The sequence below is a fragment of the Nicotiana tomentosiformis genome, chromosome 7, assembly GCF_000390325.3.
Source record: "Nicotiana tomentosiformis chromosome 7, ASM39032v3, whole genome shotgun sequence".
Lineage (NCBI taxonomy): Eukaryota > Viridiplantae > Streptophyta > Magnoliopsida > Solanales > Solanaceae > Nicotiana > Nicotiana tomentosiformis.
The window spans coordinates 5,128,981-5,146,350 of record NC_090818.1 but is presented as its reverse complement, the minus strand read 5'-3'; the positions used below and the strand labels follow the sequence as shown (position 1 = coordinate 5,146,350).

The 17,370-nt window shown below is 34.4% G+C and overlaps 1 protein-coding gene across 5 annotated transcripts; it reads left to right on the top strand.

Annotated features, from left to right (window-relative positions):
* Nucleotides 1-8,131: 8,131 nt before the first annotated feature.
* LOC104104060 (protein FAR-RED ELONGATED HYPOCOTYL 3) lies at nt 8,132-15,489 on the top strand. 5 transcript variants are annotated; one of them, XM_070181261.1, is made up of 10 exons: nt 8,147-8,328; nt 8,596-8,650; nt 10,844-13,072; nt 13,150-13,206; nt 13,399-13,467; nt 13,547-13,615; nt 13,707-13,775; nt 13,854-13,901; nt 14,927-15,006; nt 15,092-15,489. In XM_070181261.1, the coding sequence occupies exons 3-9, from the start codon at nt 10,889-10,891 to the stop codon at nt 14,981-14,983; spliced, it is 2,553 nt and encodes an 850-aa protein (XP_070037362.1). In that variant the 5' UTR covers nt 8,147-8,328; nt 8,596-8,650; nt 10,844-10,888; the 3' UTR covers nt 14,984-15,006; nt 15,092-15,489. The 5 variants fall into 5 exon arrangements, with proteins under 5 accessions (XP_070037361.1, XP_070037362.1, XP_070037363.1 ...); XM_070181260.1 differs by lacking the exon at nt 8,596-8,650 and having other exon boundaries at nt 8,132-8,328; XM_070181262.1 differs by lacking the exon at nt 8,147-8,328 and having other exon boundaries at nt 8,399-8,650.
* Nucleotides 15,490-17,370: the final 1,881 nt, after the last annotated feature.

The following is a 17,370-nucleotide window of genomic DNA, read 5'->3' as shown; positions in this document are numbered from 1 at the left end:
TGAATTGTAATGTCAATGTTATTTGACGTGATTTGAGACCCCGAGTAAGCCCGTATTATATTACGAGACTTGTTGGAATATTCGGACGAGGTCCCAAAGGGCTCGGGTGGGTTTCGGACGAGTTTCAGACCATTTTTGTTCAAGAACATAGGTCTGGTTCTGGTGTGTCGCACTTGCGCAATTTTGGTCGTAGGTGCGTGACCGCTTTTGCGGAGGCAGTGTCGCTTCTGCGACTTAGTCCTCGGGCAGCTCCTTCGCTTTTGCGGAGAAATGAGGCACAAATGCGCGACCACTTCGGCGGAAAAGACCGCTTTTGCGGCCGTTTGGTCGCTTCTGCGATGTCGCAGGTGCGACATTGAAGTTCGCATATGCGGAATTTTTCCGGGCAAGCCCATTTCGCAAATGCGAGCTCGCAGATGCGAAAATAATATTTGCATATGTGAAAATGCTGGACAAAATACATAAAATCGGGTGTTAGCCAATTTTGCTTATTTTTGAGTTTAAAGTCTCGAATTTGGGCGATTCCAAAGGGGTTTTCACGACTTCGACTTAAGTAAGTGTTCCATAACCGAAAGTGATTATATTTCATAAATTCATATCTATATTCATCTTTTATTTCGGATTTAGATAGAAGAAATTGAAGTTTTAGTAAAACTTTTAAAAAACAAAAATTTAGGATTTGAAGGTCTATTTGAGATCGAAATTTGATAATTTTTGTACGCCTGGACTCGTCTCGGAACGAGTGTTCGAATTTCGTGAGTTTTTTTTAGATTCGATACGTGGGCCCCACTGTTATTATTTTAGATAAATTTCGGATTTTAATTCAAAAAATTAGTAATTTCATATGGAATTAATTCCTATGATTCATGTTGAGTATATTGAATTGTTTGTGACTAGATTTGAAGCTTTCAGACACCAATCCGTGAGGCAAAGGTTTATTGGAATCTTGAATTTGGTTGCAAAGTGAGGTAAGTATTGTGGTTAACCTTGACTTGAGGGAATAAAACTCTTGAATTATTTGTTAAGTGAATTTCATGTGTAATGACGTATAGGCGAGGCGATGAGTGCCTATACGTCGTCAAATTGATTGTTTGCATATTTATCTAAAAATCATAAATTATTTTAAATCATGAATTAATTATTATATTAATTACGTCTCTCATATTCCTTGTCCAATATTATGTCTTGAATTCATGCTATAATTGCTACATGCTTACTTGAATTATGTGTCTTAATTGTTACTTGACATTTAGCATATTAAATTTTAAATTGCCTATTTTCTCCCTGATTTCCACAATTAATTGCTACTTATCATTATTTGTTTCCTAAATAATTCATAATTATTGTATGCTTTGTTGCCTAATAATTCCTTATTAAATGTGGTATTTATTGGAGTATTTTTACATTTAAGAGTTATTTAATTATATTGATGGAGCGGGTTGCACACCGCAAAGAATTTATTTTAAGTTTATATTGTTGGAGTGGGTTGCACGCTGCAATGGATTTATTTTAAGTTTATATTGTTAGAGCGGGTTGCACGACACAACGAATTTATTGAAAGTTTATATTGCTGGAGCGGGTTGCACGCCGCAGCAGAATTAAATTGAAAGATTATATTGTTGGATCGGGTTGCACGCCGCAATAGAATTATTCTAAGTTTATATTGTTGAAGCGGGTTGCACGCCGCAATAGAATTATTCTAAGTTTATATTGTTGGAGCGAGTTGCACGTCGCAACGGAAATTAATTGAAGGTTTATGACTGCCGGATTGACTTTAATTATTGATATGATTTACCGGTCTTACTTCTATTCCTGTTATTATCATTACTATTGCGTACAGGTTAATGTAAGCAACATGTCTTAGTCTCGTCACTACTTTGTCGAGGTTAGGCTCGGCACTTACATAGTACATGGGGTCGATTGTACTCATACTATACTGTGCACTTCTTGTGTAGATACCGGAGTTGGTCCCATTGGCGTACTGTAGATTGACTCAGATTCAGCTATCAGAGGAGACTTGAGGTATAGTTGCACGACGTTCGCAACTCTGAAGTCCCCTTCTACTTTATCTTAGTTGTGTGCTTTATTTCAGACAACTTTATTTTATTCAGACCCTTGTTTGTATTATTCTAGAAGCTCGTCCACTTGTAACTCCCGTTCTGGGATGGTATTTAGACATCGTTATCATTTTGGTTGTTTACTTTAATTCAGATATTATTCCAGTTATTGGTATCTTTACTATTTAATTAAGATGAATTGTTAAAAATGGTTTAAATTATTCTAACGTTGGCTTGCCTAGCAAGTGAAATATTAGGAGTCATCACGGTCTTGAAGGTGGAATTTCGGATCGTGACAATGTTAAATACTTTATTATAAAATATTATCACTTGTTGTGCTTATTGTAACTTTAAAAATAAATATATTTATTAAAAAATTAAGTGCCTGAATTGAGATAGAAAAATAGATATTTGACTAGGGTATTCCAAATTCCTCATGCTTTTAGTATGGAGAGTAATTTTGCACCCGATGTTACATCAAAATCTAACCTCATGTAAATATGTTATCACTTATCATTGTAATGTTTTAAGAAATACTCTTCAAATATTAGAAATATGTTATAAAATAAAGACTATAAAAGAAATAAACTGAAGATAAGTATAGAAGGAGATTGATATTTTATTCAACTTTCAAACTGATATATATATATATATAATGAACTGAAAACTCCTCTATTTATAGAATAAAGGAAGCAGATGCGAGGCTTTTCAGGAAGTAGATGCGAGGCTTTTCTTCAGTTGCTTGTAAGCTGTCTGCATGAGTTGCTTGCAACCTGCCTGTTTAATAAGAAGCTGCTGCAAATTATTTTATTGAGTTGCTTGCAACCTGCCTGCATCAGCTGCTTGTAGATAAACTTCAACAAAGTACTAAATGGATAATCTTCTTCAGAAAGATTATCTATAGCGGAGTAATAAATGGACATTCACAAATAATAGTTTCATAACACTCCCCCTTGGATGTTCATTAAAGATAATATGCCTCGTTAATACCTTACTAGGAAAAATCCAGTGGGAAAAAATCTAGTGAAGGAAAAAAAGTACACATATTTAGTAATACGCATTTCTAATTACCTCATTAAAAACCTTACAAGAAAAACCCCATGGGAAAAAACCTTAGTAAGGAAAAAGAGTACAACGCTTATTTCACTCCCCCTGATGAAAACCTTGTTTCAAATATTTGAGTCTCCGCATTTCAATTTTGTATACCATCTTCTCAAAAGTTGAAGTTGGTAAAGACTTATTGAACAAATTTGTCGGATTGTCACTTGAACAGATTTGTTGCACATCAATGTCACCATTTTTCTGAAGATCATGTGTGTAGAATAATTTTGGTGAAATGTGCTTCGTTCTATCTCCTTTTATAAATCCTCCCTTTCATTGGGCTATGCATGTAGCATTGTCTTCGTATAAAATTGTGGATCTTTTATCACATTCCAAACCATATTTTTCTCGAATGAAATGAATCACTGATCTCAACCATACGCATTCCATACTTGCTTTATGAATAGCTATTATCTCAGCATGATTTGAAGAAGTAGCAACAATAGATTGCTTTGTGGAGCGTCATGATATGATAGTACCTCCACATGTAAATACGTACTCGGTTTGAGATCGAGCTTTATGAGGATCAGATAAATAACCTGCATCTGCATAACCAACAAGATCTGCACTACCTTTGTTAGCATAAAACAAACCCATATCAAGAGTTCCCTTTAAATATCGCAATATATAATTAATCCCATTCCAATGTCTCCGTGTAGGAGAAGAGCTATATCTTGTTAGTAAATTAACAAAAAATGCTATGTCAGGTCTTATAGCATTAACAAGATACATAAGTGCACCAATTGCACTGAGATAGGGTATTTCAGGACCAAGGAGTTCCTCATCATCTTCTGGAGGTCGGAGCGGGTCTTTATTCACTTCAAGTGATCGAACAATCATTGGTGTACTCAATGGGTGCGCTTTGTCCATGTAAAAGCGTTTTAAGACCCTTTATGTATAGGCAGATTGATAGATAAAGATCTCGTATGCTAAATGTTGAATTTGCAGACCAAGACAAAGTTTTATCTTTCCAAGATCTTTCATCTCAAATTCTTTCTTAAGATATTCAATTGTCTTTTGGAGCTCTTCTGGAATTCCAACAAGATTTATGTCATCAACATAAACAACAAGTATAACAAATTCTGATGTCATTTTCTTTATAAAATTATATGGACAAATAACATCATTTATGTAACCTTCTTTCAACAAATATTCACTAAGGTGATTATACCACATGCACCCAGATTACTTTAAACTGTACAAAGATTTTTGTAATCTGATTGAATAAATTTCCCGAGATTTTGAATTTTCTTCAGGTATTTTAAATCCTTCAGGGATTTTCATATAGAATTAATCAAATGAGTCATATAGGTCATGACTTACATTTAAATGGCATGGCATCTTCAGGTGTCTGGACTACAGGTCCGATCCTCACAATCTTTTACAATATTATGCATTATATTGTATCAAATATATCATCGACGATCATTTCGTATCAGTTCGCAAGCGACATAACTTGTTGAGATCTCATCACTTTCTTTATTTTCAGGTACCTGAACTTCTTCTGGAGTTTCATGAAATGTTATGTTGTGGGCTCTTCCCGAGCTTATTTCCTCTTTATTATGATCATTTTGATCATTTGCTTCTATTCTTTTCAAGGATTGTTACCTTTGGAACTGATTGGTCTACCACGCTTCATGCGTACAGTAAACTCTATCCTTCAGGGACTTTAATTTTAATAGAAGCATTTGCAGCTGAAATATGATATTTAATTTTGGATCAACAAATGCTTCTGGAATTTGACTTGAATTATCTTCTAAGTGAGGATCATATTAATGATAATTCGATTCATATAGCATATTTTTCAGCTGTTTTATTCCATCCCCCAAATGTTAGAAAAACTAACTCATATCCCCAATCTTCTTTGGGAAACATATCTTTGTGCATTGTGGTAGAGAAATTAATCATATACCACACATAAAAAGTTATTAGATAGTAAAAATATTTGGTTTCTAATCCTAAACCAATTGTGATGGGAGGACTTATCATATTTTGTTGGTCTGATGCATACAAGTGTTGTTGTATGCAATTTAGAAAAACTTAGACCAACACATGAGGCTTTGTTCTCATAAGCAATAGTTTAGCCATTAATAGGAGGTATTCAATGCTAAACTAGCTTGGATATAAACCAACATCATCAAGATGAACTATCTTGATTTCATAATATGAAAATTATGCTCTTAATTGAGAAAGACAATTTCAAATGCCAAATTGCAGATTGACAATAAATATACATATAACCATCTTATATATGCATCTATAAGTAGTTCACATGATAGGTGAATGAGCCCATATTCACCTTTTATATATTCCAGAATTCGAGGACTTTAGTCCCAATATTAGCTGGTATAATCAAGTTATTATAAGAACAAGCAACACAAGAGAATTCTTGAAGAATCTTCCAGTTCTTCAGTATATGCTTATCTAAATTCTCAAATAGCTCATTTAAAAGTAGCAAATGAAAACTTCAAGTTTATCATGACATGTGCTATCTCTAAGTAAACTTCTGGTTTACAATGACATAAATTTTTACATCAATAAACTTCTAATTTATTGTAGCTACTTTTGTATCAGTAAATTTCTAATTTACTGTGGCTGCTTTTACATTAGTAAACTTCTAGTATACTGTGACACATGATGTAGTACAAATTTGAAGAATAAGGCGGGTAACTTCTCACATACATATTTACCCCATATGATTATGGAAACATGAAGATTTTTAATCTTTCAATCATTTGCAGTCTCAGTATGATAGTCATATGTATTAGCAAACTTCGGTTTATCATAACATATGTTTTGACCACAATACTGACAAATAAGCTCTTCGGGAGCCTTCCATTTATTGTCCACAATCAAATATTATTCAGACACTACTTGTGTCATGTGTCTTCTAGACAAACAGATAGCTCTTCATGGGCTTTTGTTGTACTACCAAATATTGCTCAGACACTTCTGATGTCATGAGAGAAAATCATAATCAAATGAACAATATAAAGCTAATTCTAAATTTATAAATGACAAAAATTAAGAATTTAATATATTTCTACCACTAACTTTGTGACAAATATCTCCTTCAAGGAGAAATATCATTAACATCTCAATATATTTTGTATCAATATGGCAACCACATAGTCATTGCATCTTTTAAGGAAAGATACACGAGTTGTTATTTCCTTCGGGAAACTCAATAACTAATCATAATATATTAATGTGGTTGTAGTAGAAAGCATTCTGCAAGAATGCTTTTGCCTTAGAATGATACTTAATAAAATTATCCAAGATATTTTACGTACAACAGGTACGTGCGGCAATGATCTTTATGCCACAAAAATAATATTTATATCCTCTGTTATTCTAGATCTTCCGGAGGTGAGTCGTGGTATTTCTTCATTCACTCCAGGGAATAAAAATGTTCTTCAAAAATAACTTTGAATAGCTCATTATTTTATTTTATGCACAGAAAGATACAGTTTCATAATATTTTCCTGCTTCGGGAGAAAATTTCAATTGTGTTACTTCTTCAGGAGCAAATTAAAATACAAAAAATTGAGTATATATTCTCTCAATCATATTACCTCTTCTAGAGGTGAATCGTAATATATTTACATTAATAGCGCGCTCATATTTACGGCTTTATTAATATTGTCACATTCACTTCAGGGAATGGATTATTATTTATAAAAATTCTCATCTTTCAGAAAATCGAACATAATTATCTGAACACGTATTAGTCACATCAAATTGTGATGCTTCAATCTCTTTTAAAATATTTACTATTTCAGGAGCAAATTGAGGCGTGCATGTAATATAGAGAATATTTCTCTAGCTTATCTTCATTGTAACCATAGCAAGCCTAAATTATCACTTCTGGTGGTCATAGGCACATACCACTTCTTGTGGTTAACAAAATTTAGTTACAATGAGATATACGAAACACAATCACTTCTGGTGGTTGTATATTTTTTTTTTGCAGACTCTACCAGAGTTTAAGTGGACCTTTTATTGTTATCCACATGACAATTCAAATATGCTTCATTAGACAAGTAATGATATAATATTAAAGGATATGGATGCCAAAGCGTAAATGAAACCTGAAAAATTAATTAGAGAAGTAAATAGTGATGGCTTTATATATGTTGGTGCTATAGTCCTTGTACGGGTACCATCCTTCTTAATCATTAGCCATATGTATTGATTGCAGCTCTATCTCAAGATGCAATATTGCTCGCATGGATAAAACAAAATTGTTAGAGCATCATAACATTTGTAGTTAATAATAGTTGTCCATACAGAAAATACTTAACATGCGAAAGCAAGATTAGAAACGAACCTTGTTCATCTACCTAAGGCAGCTTTGGCTTCCATCGTCTTTTGCTCCAAATTATCTCAAGTTACAGATAACTATACATTCAAACATAGAGACTCTTGTTGATAATGTATTATAAAATAAAGATTATAAAGGAAATAAACTGAAGACAAGTATAGAGGGAGTTTGATATTTTATTCAACTTTCAAACTGATATATATATAATGAACTGAAAACTCCTCTATTTATAGAAGAAAGGAAGCAGCTGCGAGGCTTTTCAGGAAGCAGTTGCGAGGCTTTTCTTCAGCTGCTTGTAAGCTGTCTGCATGAGGTGCTTGCAACTTGCATGTTTAATAAGAAGCTGCTGCAAATCATTTCATTGAGTTGCTTGCAACCTGCTTGCATCAGCTGCTTGTAGATAAACTTCAACAAAGTACTAAATGAATAATCTTCTTCAGGAAGATTATCAATAGCGGAGTAATAGATGAACATCCACAAATAATAGTTTCATAACAAAATACAATATCTTAGAAATTTACAGCAAAGAGTTAGTATGAAGCAAGAAAAGAAAAATAAAAGAAAACAATTTTATTATTTTATTATTTAGACATTTTCTTTTGTTTAGTGTATCGATTGGGTAAAAAATGTAGGAAAATAAAAATTAAAATCACGCGCTGCAGTGGCGTAGGTAAGAAGAGGGAGGCGAGAAGGGGAGAAGATTTACAAACCCTAAATCATAGACATTTGTGAGAGAAAAAGAACTCCACTCGCCAAAAGGGATCGCGTGAATTTGCAGTTGCAGAATCGCAGATCGAGCGAGTGTGTGTGTGCGTGACAGAAAGAAAGAAAAGATACACAGAACAGGTACCTCTACCTCCACTCTCTCCCTTCTTCCAATCTCTTTTCTTCATCCCCCCCCCCCCCCCCCCCCACCACCACACACACACACACACAAAATCCTTCATATTACGATGAACATTTGTTATGAACTGTTACTAAGACAAAATTCATAGTATTGGTTCTTTTATGATGTTCATGGTTTATGTAATTTCTGTTTAATTCATTTGAATTGTGATAATGTAATTTCTGTTTAATTCATTTACATAGTTTCCTTAATGTTGCAATCAACAGAAATGAAGTGAGAATACAATTTTACAAGATCAGACAATTGCACTTAGCTTCTGAGGTAAAAACTAATACATATGATTGAGTTAAATGAACAGTGACTGGGAACTGGGGAAGACGAGTTAGAGTCTAGCTGCTAGACTTTAGCTCTTACGAGGTAAGCTGGTTTGTTGCTCTATAGAGATGCACAACTAAAATAAAAAGGGCAGGCCAGTGCACTAAGGCGCAAGGTTCGGGGAAGGGCCGGACCACAAGGGTCTATTGTACGCAGCCTTACCCTGCATTTATACAAGAGGTTGTTTCCACGAAACAGAAAAAAAAAAAACCTCATGATCTTCAGGATTATGTAGTTAGAGAGTCATCATTTTGAATAACCTAGTTCCCTACTGAAACTTGGAGAAGTAGTTGGCAAATTAAAACAGTTCCTTCCTTCAGCAGCCGATTATTGCTGCAGATTTTGTGAAACAAATCTTTGTAGTTATAAGGTGAGAATCACCACTCGAGGATAAACACGTGAACATTCGTTTATATTTTTGGGGAGACCTTTCTCTTACTCTGTTGCAAAGAAATTCCCTTCTTACTAACATTTATAGCCCCATATAACTTTGGTAGATTTATACGTGCAAATTCAGCCTCCCTTAAACAACAACAACATAGACAACAACAACCCAGTGGAATCCCACAAGTGGGGTCTGGGGAGGGTAGTGTGTACGCAGACCTTACCCCTATCTATGAAGGTAGAGAGGCAGAACAGAAAGTCTTGAATTTTAATTAAGCGATAATGAACTTTTTTATACATCTATTTATCCATATCACTTTGCTGTTATATGGACTTGTTTATACATCTGTTTATCCAGATCACTTTGCTGCTATATAGACTTGTTTATACATCTGTTTATCCAGATCACTTTGCTGCTATATAGACTTATTTATACATCTGTTTATACAGATCACTTTGCTGCTATGTAGACTTATTTATATATCTGTTTATCCAGATCACTTTGCTGCTATATGGACTTGTTTATACATCTGTTTATCCATTTTCTTTTGTTTCTTGGCGGCAAAAAGTTATGAATTTTGGATTGAGATAAAAAAAGCTGTGCTTTGACTTTCTGTTCATTGAAAATAGTGGTTGCAAGACAAGCATCCAAGGGTGTGGTCTAGCGATCATGAAGCTAGAATGGACCATGGAAGACTGGGGTTCTAACGCTTTGTCATTTTAGACCATTGAATGATACTTCCTCTGTTCTATTTTATGTGGAACTCTTTCCTTTTTAGTATGTTTAGAAAAGAATGGCAGCTGTCTATATTTACAAACAGTTTAACTTAAACTTCCCATTGTACCTTTAATGACATGCTTTTATAACCAGAAAAATGTCAATTTTTTAAGGTCACAGGTTCCGAAAGTCTTCCTTTATTTCTTAAACTTCATGCGCAGTCAACAACCTTAAATGAAATGGAGGTAGTATGTATCTTCACTCAAGTGCCTCATAGAGGACTGCATGAGAGGGGAGGGGGCAAGGCTAATTGCTTGCATCACAGAGATGGGGAGTGAGCTCATTCTATGTAATCTGCAGGTTGGATGTGGTTGATTTTCAAGTAATCACCTTTGATATATGGACTGAAAGCTGCAGTTTAAGTCGCTTACACCTGCAGGTGGAGTGTATACAATTATATACGTTTGCACTTCTGTCTAAATTTGGACGAAGGCCTTTTGTATCCACTGATTCAAATCTCTGGTGGATTGGATGTGGTCCGGGCTTCTTCCTCTTCAAGTAGACAGAGCTTGATGCATATCCTTCATGTTATGGATTTCCATCCGTGAAAAGTGTCATAAGATCACTTTTTGTCTGCTAGCTGATAGATTCTGTGAGCAATTATGTCCTATCTTGAAATATCTGAAGGACATGCTGAAACTTGAAATGTGGAAAGCTAGTAGAAGGTCATCGTAATGTATGAGCTGTTGTCAGCGTGATAAATGGTTTGGCTTATTTAAATTTATATGATGGTTTTGAGCTCAAAGTTTTCTGATATTTAGGCCACTTAGTGAAACCCGAAACATTGATGAAATCACAAGTTAGTCATCGACAATTCTTGGAGTCTAATGATTAGATTTAGAAGAGTGGTGGAATGTGGAGAGAGATGTTTTGGGCTATTTGTTATATCTTTCTGTGCTTATTGAAAAAGAAATATTTCTATGTTGTTGTAACCTCTCACTGGACAAGCTTTCCCGTATTTGTTTCTTGATGTTCAGGTATCAGTACAAGAGAAATCGATAGGCTTTCAGTTGTTTAGCATCATGGATATAGATCTTCGGCTTCCTTCTCGAGATCATGAAAAGGAAGAAGAAGAAGAAGAACAAAATGGAATTATAAATATGCTTGACAATGTAGAAAAAATGCACAGTGATGATGGAATGCAGGGGATGCTGGTTGTTGTTGAAGAGAAGATGCATGCAGAAGATGGAGGCGATATGAATACCGCCGTAGCAAATATCATAGAGTTTAAGGAGGATGTAAACCTTGAACCGCTGGCTGGTATGGAATTTGAGTCCCATGGTGAAGCTTATGCCTTTTATCAAGAGTATGCTCGGTCAATGGGATTCAATACAGCCATACAAAACAGCCGTCGCTCAAAGACATCAAGGGAATTCATTGATGCAAAATTTGCTTGTTCTAGATATGGAACGAAACGGGAATATGAGAAGTCTGCAAATCGACCACGTAGTAGACAAGGGAACAAGCAGGATCCAGAAAATGCTACTGGTCGGCGAGCATGTGCAAAGACAGATTGCAAAGCAAGTATGCATGTGAAAAGAAGACCCGATGGGAAATGGATCATTCATAGATTCGAGAAAGAACATAATCATGAACTTTTACCAGCCCAAGCTGTCAGTGAACAAACAAGAAGGATGTATGCCGCAATGGCAAGGCAGTTTGCTGAATACAAAAATGTTGTTGGTCTGAAAAGTGACTCAAAAGGTCCATTTGAGAAAGGTCGAAATTCAGCAATGGAAGGGGGAGACATAAACGTTTTGCTGGAGTTTTTCATTCAGATGCAAAGTCTTAATTCCAACTTCTTTTATGCTGTTGATGTGGGTGAAGATCAACGTGTGAGGAACTTATTCTGGGTTGATGCCAAAGCCAGGCATGACTATGCAAATTTCAGTGATGTTGTGTCTTTTGATACTACCTACATCAGAAACAAGTACAAAATGCCCCTGGCTCTTTTTGTTGGGGTCAATCAGCATTATCAGTTCATGCTACTTGGATGCGCTTTGGTTTCTGATGAGAGTGCCACAACATTTTCTTGGGTAATGCGGACATGGTTGAAGGCAATGGGTGGTCAAGCTCCCAAGACAGTGATCACAGATCATGACCAGGTATTGAAGTCAGTCATTTCAGAGGCTTTGCCATCATCCCTCCATTATTTCTGTATGTGGCATATGCTGGGAAAGGTGTCCGAAACGCTGAATCATGTCATTAAACAGAACGAAAAGTTTATGGCAAAGTTTGAGAAATGTATTTACAGGTCATCGACAGATGAGGAGTTTGAAAAGAGGTGGAGGAAACTAGTTGATAGATTTGATCTCGGAGAAGTTGAATTGATTCATTTACTCTATGAAGATCGTGTGAAATGGACCCCTACATTTATGAGAGATGCATTTTTAGCGGGAATGTCAACGGTTCAACGATCAGAGAGTGTGAACTCTTTCTTTGACAAATATGTACATAAGAAAACCACTGTCCAGGAGTTTGTAAAGCAATATGAAACAATATTACAAGATAGGTATGAGGAGGAGGCAAAAGCAGATTCTGATACATGGAACAAACAACCTGCTTTGAAGTCTCCATCACCATTCGAGAAGCATGTGGCAGGGCTTTATACACACACTGTATTTAAGAAATTCCAGGCTGAGGTTTTGGGTGCAGTTGCTTGTATTCCTAAAAGAGAGCAGCAAGATGAGACAACCATAACATTTAGTGTTAAAGATTATGAGAAGGATCAAGATTTCATTGTTACGTTGAATGAAGTGAAGTCAGAAATATCTTGTGTATGTCATTTGTTTGAATTTAAAGGCTACCTTTGTAGACATGCATTGGTAGTTCTCCAAATATGTGGTGTTTCCTCTATCCCATTACAATATATTTTGAAGCGATGGACAAAAGATGCCAAGAGCAAGTACTCTATGACAGATGGATCTGAAGATGTGCAGTCAAGGGTCCAGAGATATAATGAGCTATGCTATAGGGCGATGAAATTGAGTGAAGAAGGGTCATTATCCCAAGAGAGCTATAGTTTTGCTCTTCGTGCACTTGATGATGCTTTTGGGAGTTGTGTGACCTTTAATAACTCAAATAAGAATATCTTAGAAGCTGGCACATCATCAGCTCCTGGTCTTCTCTGTGTTGAAGACGATAACCAAAGTAGGAGTATGAGCAAGACAAACAAGAAGAAGAATAGTTTTACTAAGAAACGGAAGGTATGTTGTGAAGACCAATCACGGGAACACTTCTTTTGTATTATTTGATATCTTATGAATATTTCCTGGTTCTGCAGGTGAACTCGGAGCCAGATGTTTTGGCTGTTGGCGCAGCAGACAGCTTACAACAAATGGTTTGCTCTGATACCTTAATTACTTTTATTTATTGCCATCTGATTTACATTACCTGTGCTCTTGCTGCTAAAATGAAAGTGGGAGGAGGTTGTTATGAATGCTATGTGTATCTGTGTTCTTGAAGCTTAACTTTTTAGTTTTATTTTGTCATCTCCGGTTTCTTATTTAGTTCATTCATCCTTTTACTGCAGGACAAATTGAACTCCAGACCTGTGACTCTTGATGGCTATTTTGGTCCGCAACAAAGTGTTCAAGGAATGGTATGATCTGCATGTATCTCGAATGTTTCTAATACATCTGTAATGATGTTTTTTTAAAGTTGTTATTGCTCTTTTGCAGGTACAGTTGAACTTAATGGCACCAACTCGGGATAACTACTATGGAAACCAACAGACTATTCAGGGCCTTGTATGTCTTAGCAAGTTCACAGTTTTAAGACTGGAAAAATTGATACTATTACAATAACAGTTCTGTTGTTTTCTTGCCTTGTAATTTGTAGGGACAGTTGAATTCTATAGCTCCTACACATGATGGCTATTATGGTGCTCAGCCAACAATGCATGGGCTGGTACGTAGTCTCTTAGTCTAGAACTTGTTGACGCAAATTAACCAAATATCTTATTACATTTTTGGTTTATTGTTGCAGGGGCAAATGGACTTTTTTCGCGCTCCAAGTTTCCCATATGGCATTCGGGTTTGTATTGCTACATACCTACATCAATTGAATAGAATTGTTTTTGTCGCTAATTATCAGGGAAGTCGACTTTGCGAAAATAATTGCTGCATTCAGATTATTATATACATTTAATTATGTAGTTTATGTTGGTAACTCCTTCCTTCCCGATCTAATAGTACTAATTTAATCTAGTATGGAGGGCTTAAAGGTAATTATAGATAATTTTGTATTTTAGACGAGAATTAGAAATTGACTCATCAGTGAAGATGAATGTTACTCTTTCTGAGTTTGAGATTTTACAAAGATAAAAATAGTGGATCTTATGTTACTTTTGATATACTATAGGTTTCAAATGTAGTACTTATTAGGTGAAGGAAATAGTTCCATCTTAGCGAAATCGGTCAAAAATTTGGGAAGGACCAAATCAAGGAATGACTCAACTTTTATTTAGAAAAAATAAGGCCAATCAGGTGTGCAGGGGGTGGGGTGGGGTGGGGTTCATAATCATTTAAAGAACTCAAACATCCTTTATCTAGGACAAGAGTGAGTTGCTCTAGTGGTAAGCACCCTCCACTTTCAACCAAGAGGTTGTGAGTTCGAGTCACCCCAAGAGCAAGGTGGGAGTTCTTGGAGGGAGGGAGCCGAGGGTCTATCGGAAACAGGCTCTCTACCCCAGGGTAGGGGTAAGGTCTGCGTACACACTACCCTCCCCAGACTCCACTAGTGGGATTATACTGGGTTGTTGTTGTTGTAAACATTCATTATCTGTTCCTTTTTCTAAAATTAAGATTTACTAATAAAATGGTCAGTTAGAAAAAGAACAGGTGTAGTGGTAAGAGCGAAGTGAGACGTGTGAGTTAAGAGCACGAGTTTGAACCATGTTGCAGACAAAGGCCTGGTATTTAAGTGGAGAAGGATAGAGGGATGAGCATATAATTCAGCAAGTTACGAACCATGCGCCAGCTGATCCTCCGGAATTTCTAGCTAAGCGCAATTCCGATCCATTTGTGGTGGACTCATATGGCTTTCCTTAATGTTGACAGGACGAACCCAATGTAAGATCTGCTCAATTGCACGACGAAGCATCCAGACATCCTTGAGGATCATTTTCATAATCAATTAGGTATTTGTTTTTTCTATTTTTTTTGATGTTATTACAGATGTATTCAAGTCGGACGTATTGAATGATAGGGTTCTTTTGTTACCAGGAAAGGGTGGATATGTTTCAACTCGCATTACCGGCTGTTGTTGAAAGTACAACCAACAGGAAGAATCTTTGTAGTGTTTGTTTGTAAAATAAAAGGGATCAATGTAGGCAGTGCTTCTTAATTTTTTTACCTTTGTTCTTTGTTGATAAATCAGCTTTTAAATCTTTCCCTTCAATTTGATATTAGAGCTAGATGAGTATAAACAGCTCTAAGTTAATTTAACCTGTAAAGGCTGTTGTGGGATGTATTAGTTGCAGCAATTAAAGATCATTGAGGTGAGAGGTATACATTTCTTCAATTTAAGCAAATGGGTTGTAACTTGTAAATGTAGGCATTGCCTTTTACTCTTCACTCTTTTTTTCTTTGTTAATAAATCAGCTTTTTAATCTTTCCTTCAATCTGGTTGATGCTTGGAAATCCCTATTTGGAACAAGCTTATTTTTGTACCTAATGTTTGGTTGTCCAAATTCCAAGTATTTTCATCCCAATGTTGTGTTTGTTATGATGGAAAGTACATTTTGATAATGTGTTGCTTTTTGGTGTTTCATTGTAACAAAATAATTGTCAAGGAAAATTTTTCCATCAAAAGGAGATATATAATTCCCCTCACATATGGATGGAAGCTATTTATCTTTTTTAATATGTTGAAATTTCAATTCTTCTAAACAAGACCAGTGTTGGAATATAATAACGGGTTACTACTCTATTTGACATTACAACAAAATAAAAGGCCATGATTAATTCAGTAATCATGAAGTAAGTACTCCATACAAGAAATAAGAAAGATAATTTCATGGATATGACCGTGCTGTATTTATTATCACCTCGTTTTCATATCATAGTTGACTTGATTAGTTTATATTTGGTTTGAATAATGGGAATTATTTTTTTAGATAAATAAATTACATTAAGGCTTTACAACAAAATTACTAAATAAGAAGTTTTACACAAATAGTTGGTCGAGTTCACTCTAGATTATTAAAAATTACTAGTTTTAGGGTACGCGCTTTGCGCATGTTTCCCATGTTAATGAATAAATAATTTTTAAAAATTCAGATAAATATTGAATAATGTATTTGAATTATAAAATAAAAATAAGATACATAACTTTTTAATACTATGAATATTGATTTCGTTTAGCTAGCTAAGTAAATGATGAAATCCTACCCAATGGAAGTCCTCAGGATTATATAAGAAGATTTTATTGAAATTATTGTCAAAAAAATATATTTATTATGATAATTTGTTAAATAACACAAATTGAAAATTTGAATCTTTTGATCTTAGCTTTAGGAAGATGTTGGCACATAGCTCATATAAAAAAACTGATAAATGGTAATTAATAAACTTTAAAAATGACTGATGTCGAGTTAATAATTTACAATAAATAACTAAATATATAGAAAATATAGAGAATTGTCCTTTATTGGAATGTTTTCGGAAAAAAAATGATAATTCATCTAAAATACATTTTAACTTTTTTATATTTCATCTTTATTGCTTTGAGTTTCAAACATTATTAGAAAAATTACTAAGCGTATGATATTTTACAATTATTGAGTAAGTTTTACTCATTTAAAATAATTGTTGAAGTTTTACTCATTTAAAATAATTATTCAATAAATAAAAATTTAGTTGATTTTAAAACTCCAAATATTAGGAAAATTAATATGAAAGATATTATAGTCAAAAAGTGGACTACACTTTAAATACATAGATATATATTTCAAGAATATATATATCATTGTTTAAATATCTAATTTGAGATAAAAATGTACATTGAATGGAACTTTATAATGCTTTATAAAATTATGACATGCACATTCCTAAGGTGTATGTACCAAACAAAAATAGGAAAATTTATATATAAATTGTTTGACTTGTATAAGAATTTTTTTTAATTGATTTTGGTATACTGAATATTTTGATTTCCTATGTCGTAATTTAAATAAGAAAAATTTTAATAAGCAAAGTTTTAATTAATTTAAAAGTGCTAAATATTAGGAAAATAATAAAATTATTATTTTGTCTAACTTAAACTATATTTTAAAAGGATAATAAAGACTAATGACATTTTTCTAAGGACTTTCTTGCTTTTTATAGTATAAATAGATAGATATATATAAATATGATCAATCTTTTTTTTTATTGTTCTAGCAATAAATTCAATCTTGCATCAGCAGATGAACACACATGCCACCTTCGTGCACTTCTAATACTCCTTTTGTTTCAATTTATGTGTTATAATCTGATTGGATACGAATTTTAAGAAAAGTAAA